The sequence below is a fragment of the Egretta garzetta genome, unplaced genomic scaffold, assembly GCF_000687185.1.
Source record: "Egretta garzetta isolate BGI_Z169 unplaced genomic scaffold, ASM68718v1 scaffold243, whole genome shotgun sequence".
Taxonomy (NCBI): domain Eukaryota; kingdom Metazoa; phylum Chordata; class Aves; order Pelecaniformes; family Ardeidae; genus Egretta; species Egretta garzetta.
The window spans coordinates 59,806-66,294 of NW_009259041.1; the positions used below are offsets into that span (position 1 = coordinate 59,806).

The 6,489-nt window shown below is 57.8% G+C and overlaps 1 protein-coding gene across 1 annotated transcript in view; it reads right to left on the bottom strand.

Annotated features, from left to right (window-relative positions):
* LOC104122798 (gap junction beta-5 protein) overlaps positions 1–6,489 on the bottom strand; it is a 30,466-nt gene that overhangs the window by 23,280 nt on the left and 697 nt on the right. The window contains exons 2-3 of the mRNA XM_035890557.1: positions 4,961–5,155; positions 4,492–4,549 (exon numbers count right to left, since the gene is read on the bottom strand). Coding sequence (XP_035746450.1) covers positions 4,492–4,549; positions 4,961–5,155 — 253 coding nt within the window. The remainder of the gene's footprint in view (positions 1–4,491; positions 4,550–4,960; positions 5,156–6,489) is intronic.

Here is a 6,489-nt window from a genome sequence, read left to right on the forward strand (position 1 = left end):
CGGGGGGCCGGGGAGCCCCGCGGGAGGCCGCTGGCCGAGCTGGGAAGAGCAGGGCAGGAGAGCGGTGCCCGGTGCCCAGCACGGCGAGGGGTCGCCGGTGTCGCACACACACACGTCCCGGTCCCCCGGCACACGTGGGGTGGTGCCGCTGCCCACCACACCGTACGGCCACCCCTCGTTCCCGACATCCCTGGCTGCGTTCGACGGGGCTGGATCGCCCGGGACAAAGCCGGCAGGCTGCTCCTTCGCTCGCCCAGGCTATTTTTATCCTCCTCCCAGTGACAGATTGAGGGCTTCAGAACCACCCCCGTGAACTCCCTCCTGCTTCCCCGCCATGGAAATTACTGCACAGTGGTTCAAAATGGGAGAGCAATTTGCAAAACAAATAAGTCTCCGATTAGCTAACAAGTGGCAGGCTGACCTTACAGGGCCCCCTTCATTAGGAGACACTTATTTCCTGATACTTCTCTATAGAGCACCGATTAACGGCACTGGGATGGCGGGAGCTACTTCAGGCTGTTTTAATGAATTAAATATATCCTCCTATTTGGCTCTTAATGTTAAAAAAAATATTAAGCACAGTAATTGTCCCATTCCCAAAGCCAGTCGTCTCTCCGCCTCCTCTCTCCTTTCCCCTCCCCACCACAAAGTTTAACCTGCTCAAGTGCTTCTCGTCTCACCGCAGTTCCCTCCATTGGCCCCAGCCCATCGAAGCGTCCCGCGCCGTCCGGCTGGGCGAGCGAGGGCAACGGCGGCAGAGCGAAGGAGAGGAATAAATACTCACAAATCGCACAGGGAGCTCGGGAGCTCTCTGGTCCCGGTCTCCTCCCGCTCTCCGAGGGTATCCCAGCACATGGAGGAGTGCTCCAGGCCCTGTCCCAGCCGTTAGCCCCTGCTGGGGCTTCATCTTCTCCTCCCCTGTTTCTTCTCTTCCTCCTCCTGGCATCTGCAAACACAGAGAGCGGGCGCTGAGCCTCCACCGCCGGGGCTCAGCCAGCCCGTGCTCCTGCAGGGGGGATGCCGATGGAGCAGCGCGGCTCCCGAGGGATCTAGGAAGGTTTTGGGGATGGCTCAAGAGCAACCGTCTTCTCCTGGGATGTTCCTCAGCCTGCTCGGCTGAGGTGATACCCTGCCTTCGACTTCCTAGAAGCAGATCCCCTCCCAGGAACTCCGAGGGGTTGGGAAAAAGAGAAGAGGAAGAAATAACGACAAGGAAACAGCAGAGGAAGCAAGCGACCGAACGTCCCGGCCACGGGGCTGCCTGTCCCGAAGCTCTCACCCACTGCCCATGGGGCTGCAAACCTCGCACATTATGTTGATGTGCCCCTGACTGGCATGTAATTTAATTACCACGTGCTTAAAAGATTAAATCCACGATTAAAAGCATTTATATGGATTAGCACAGGATGATTCTAAATCACTGCCGGCTCACGGCAAAGCAAACCAGCAATCTGCAACCTGTAGCAGAAGCACCGGTGAGGAGAAGCCCTGGCCCCGCTCCTCTGCCAGCCGGCCCTGCTGCTCCCCAGGGAGTGGGGGAACCGGGCACGGGACCTGATGGGAGCCCCGAGCCCCTTCCCGGTGGCAGCACAGGCGCTGTGCAGGGACGGGAGTGCTGTCACCTCCCCAGCACGCCTCTCCCCCCATCCGTCACTCCATCGCGCACATCGCTGCTTGACAGCAGCCCTCTCCGAGTCCCCAGCCATGAATTTCAGGCCATCGTTAAGCCCACCCGTTATTGTTCTTAAGTCACTTATTAGATGTCCTTTTGTGGGGGAAAGAAAGAAGCTGGATGGGAGGAAAAATAGAGCAGGCAAACTGGGAAGATTTACAAAATAATCTGGTTTAAATCAAATTCACAGGTCTCCAGCCAAGGCTGTGCTCCAGAAAGCGTTATTGTTTCCCTCGCAGGGGTGAGAAGGAGAATGTGAAATTCGTTTTCCTGTGCTGGGAGGGGACGGGAGGACCAAGGGCAGCGTTTTCATCAAACTGCTTCTTCCCAAACAGCCATTTACAAATCTTCATCCCATTACCTGAGCAGCCACCTCGCCCGGCTGCTGCGGGCGTCCCCAGCCCAGGCAGGGATGGAGACCGAGCAGGTCCGGGGCCGGCCCAGTGAAACAGCTCCCTCTGCTCCAGCGAACATTTTGCAGCATCTCTGAGTAAATTCGGCTTTTGCGACTGGCGTGACCACCTCGCCCCTACCACCATAAGCGCGACAGCTCCCGCCGGCGCTCGGGGTTGCCCTTGCTCAGCTCGCAGCCCGGCCGGCGGCCGCAGCGCCATCTCCTGCAAATCCCCGACGGCTGGCTGGGGCTCGAGACGCCGGCCAAGGATGCTCAGCCAGCCTTCTGCTAGGAGCACGGCCGCGCGGGGACGCCGAGAACAGCGTCCCGACCTCCAGACCTCGGGGTCGCTGCTGCGTCAGGATGCGGTCGGTATTTTTTGGTCGCAGTGTTGCGGTGCAATACCGAGGCCCTGGGCAATCTGTTTGATTTGAAATATTAGTGAAGAGATTAGAAACAGTGCTCATGATTTTGTGAGGCATATGGTAATTAAAGTGTTACATTGCAATTACGATGTAATTAAACTGTGGGATGCTCTTCAAGATGCAATTGCCACTCATTTGCATAACTGACGGATTTGCTTATTATCACCCTTTTAATATATGTATTAAAAAGAGCATCAAGAGCGTCAGCTACGGAAGCTTGCAGTGGCTCTACCCAGCGCTCAGCCTTCCTCCAGCCCAGCCCGTCGCTCCCGGGCTCCGACCGCTGCTGCTTCACCCCCCCGGCCGGGGCTCCTGCTGGCCCACAGCCCCCCTGAAGCCCAGCCCTCGGCGAGCACCCCGGCGGGAGCAGCCGTGCTGTCCTGCACATCCACCCTTCGGCAGCCGGCATAGGCTCGGTGCAGCACCTTGCTGGATCCCCCAGGCAGCCACCAAGCAGCTCTGGGTCACCTCCCCCCCCCGCCCAAAACACCACCGAATGCTCCCCTGCGCCGCAGCCACCAGGCTCTTATTTCAGAGAAAGAGCTCTTCCCCTCTTCCAGCCTCCCTAAGCCAGTTCTTGGTTATTCACCCTTCCAAGGATGCTGTCTGGGGGTCCCTGCCCAGAAAGCCCCAGGAACCCACTGAACCAGACCTTTCCAAGCAATGAATGCAAATCCCTATGCCCACCAGTGGTTACACATCTGGCACACGCGGTTACACATCTGGCACGCTGCCGACAGGCACGCTGCCCGTGCAAGGGTTCTCCTCGGTCATGCAGAGGCCTTTCTGGGTCTGTAGATGTCTGTCGGCACTGAAAAAAAAATCACCTTCTAAGCCAAGACTGATTTTCTCCTTTTCAAACTCACCAGGACTTCCTCTGAGGAGCTAAAATCAAAATCCCCTCAGAACTGGGCTGATCCGTAAGCTTGTCCTGACCAGGCGGCTGTGAGTGGGTGCAAGACGTGGCAGGGATGCGGGGACACAGGGGTGCCGGGGACACAGGGGTGCAGCCCGCGAGCAACGGCTCAGGAAGAGAAACCTTCATGAGAGGCAAATCCCGTGTCTGGGCTTTGCTTTTACCCAGGGAAGGTCGTGCCTTAAACCATCCCCGGCAGCGCCTGGCTTTGGCTCCCTGGAGAGCGCCCAAGAACGGCAGAACCGAGCCTTCAGACGGTGCCTTTTACATCTGCTGGTTTAACCTGCACTGAGAAACACGAGATTCCTGAAAAACGTGACGCCTGGTATCCCGCAGAAACAGATCTATCGGGAAAACAGCGGTGCTGCTTTGAGAGGAGGAGGGGTCGGGCGCTGCGAGGTGCAGAGCGTTTCACCCCCTGCCCGGCGAGCCCCCCGCGAGCACGCCCAGCTCTGCAGCGCAGCGGGGCGCGGGGCACAGATTTTGCTGGCCCGCCAGCAGGGCACGGAGCAACTCGCAGCATCAGAGCACAGAGAGACACGCGGCCGGAAACCTCGGAATTGCCAGGCTCGCTGCTCCAAACGTTCCGTGTTTTCTTAAAACCGCGTTTGTCTTTGTGTAATTGCCTTCCCAAATGATCTCTTTCCTTTCATTGCGGATTCTGTTAGCCTGCCTAGGACAAAAAAAAAAAAAAAAAAGAATATTGATTTAGGCAAATAAGACCATCTGTTTGGACCCTGAATGCACCCACGTGGTCCAGGATTGGGCCCCTGGCTGCAGTGGGACCTGGATCCTGCTCGGCCGCCCAGTGCTGAGCCAACGGGGCAGAGCAACGGGCTCTGCTGCAGGGAGGCCGAAGGCTTCCTTTGCACCCAAAAACGCTCTTCAGGAAAAAGAGAAAGCATTTTGCAATACGCATTGGTGAAACTCCAGCTGCGCTGCCCGGGGGCATTTCAGCAGCCAGCCAGCCTTACAAAACGTGTACAAAATGAGTGCGGCCGCTCCAGTTTTGAGGCACTTTAGGCATCGGTGCTGCAGAAGAGGTTTCAGCTTTGCTCTTCACCCCCTTCTGAGCATTGCTGACCTGAAAAATCGCAGCCCGGCCAGGCTCTGCGCCGGCCGCCGTGATGCCAGCGCTGGCTCTGCCGGAAAGCAGAGGGGCCCCGGGGTGCTCACACCTTGGGGGCGCATGGGGCTCTCATTCATCTTCACGGGAACACGATCACTGCAGGCCTAACTCGCCCAAGATTTAATACAGCTGGAACTTAATTTCAGTTATATAAGGACTTGTCTAAGTTAGGAATATAAGTCATCAACGAAAAGATTTAGATGTATGGCTCTGTGCTGCTCTTTTTTTTTATTATTATTATTTTTTTCTCCCCCCCGCCCTCTGCCTTCAGAAGGCGCTGTCACGAGGCAGCAGCACCGCCCGGGGGGCACTGGCCGGGCTGTGGGGCCGGAGCTGGGCAGCCTTCCTCCCACCCTCGCCCCACGCGCGGCAGCAACCGAGGGTGCTGCCAGGAGGCGCCTTGGGCGGTTGGTAGGGTTGGTACCCAGGACCTCCTGTGTGGGGGCCAGGGACGGTTCCTGGGCTCGGCTGTCAGCCACGACCGCGGCGAGGGAGGAGGCTGCTGCTCCCCCACCAAACCGCGGCGCGGCGGGCTCGGGAAGCAGCAGGCGGTGGAGGTCACCATCAATCAGGTCAACCATCAGCTCATCAATTGCCGGCCCCCTGCGAGTCATCATCTCTGAGAAGAAAACATTGATAGTCATTTTGAAGCAGGTAGAGGAAAAGCTTTTTCCCTTCCCTCTGAGCTACAACAGATCTATGATAGGGCTTTTCAAACTTCAGCGTCCCCATGGTAGCCACTGTGTTAGGCCTGGAGGCGTAAATAAATGACTCCTCGACAGATTAAAAGATATATGTGACAGCTGAGGAGTGCTGTAGCGGAGCCGCATCCAAGGGAGTGCCGAGCACGAGCCGGGTCGTAGACGTGGGTGCTGGGAGGGCACCCATAGGCTCGCTTGTGCTGGCAGAACCGCATGGGAACCCCCACCCCGGCACAGGGACGGGGTGCTGGGCTCCCAAAGCAACCCCGAGGCCCAGGAGAGGGGCTGGGCTGCAGCCCGCCCCTGCAGCACCCTCCCTCTCCCAGTTTATTTTGGTTTAGTTGGGAAACTGTAGAAGCTTGCTAATTAAAATTGACGTTTGTGTTCACCAGAGTCCAATTCCACATCGAACGCCTGTTGCTTCCTTCTCCACAAGAGCAGGTCTGCCATATTTAGCCAACTTTTAAACTCCTCAGCAAACGCAGATGCTTAGATCCATGTCCACTGGCTGCAAATGGGAGAATTAGCTTATCGATCCATGGCCTCATTGTTGCCACCGTGACCACAAGCGACAGCTTCAAGCCCAAGCGCTCTGTGCCGAAGGAAACCCCGGGGGCGAGGGAGGGAGCAGGCAAGCAGGACAGGACACCCAGCAACCCACATGCAGACTTCTAAATCATTCCAGCATTTGAACAGTCAAGCAGAAGTTAATTAAATTACACTTCACCCCACCAGAGGTTGAAGCCTTTGAGTGCCTATTGACGTGTAACCTTTTGCAGAGTGCGCCGACGTGCCCATGCGCTTTGCACGGTGATGCAGAGATTGCTGGGGAGCAGCGTACGCCGTCCGTCCGTCCCTCCCTCCCTCCCCTTTCCCTCCTTTGGTTGTCCGTGAAAACGTAAAAAGTAAAGGGGAAGAGGGGAAGGTCAGAGCTCAGTCCCTGCGCAGCCCTGCGATGGCTGGGGACGTGCCTGGGTGACCCTCAGCCCCGCTCCTGCGCCAGCCCTGCGATGGAGGGTCCGCAGGGAGCTCGCTGGCGTGCCTGACCGTGGCTCTGCTTTGATAAAAGCATCTGCAACCTGGCCCCGACCCGGACGGGCACAAACGCCCCTGAAATCGAGAGGTCCCGAGCACGTGCCCGAATGGCTCGTGGAGTTGGGGACAGGCTTAAGCCACGGGAAGACGCCGCTGCCTCGGGCTGCTGTTGGGGAGGCAAGGTGCGTGGCTACCAGGAGCCGGCTTTGCCCCAGCG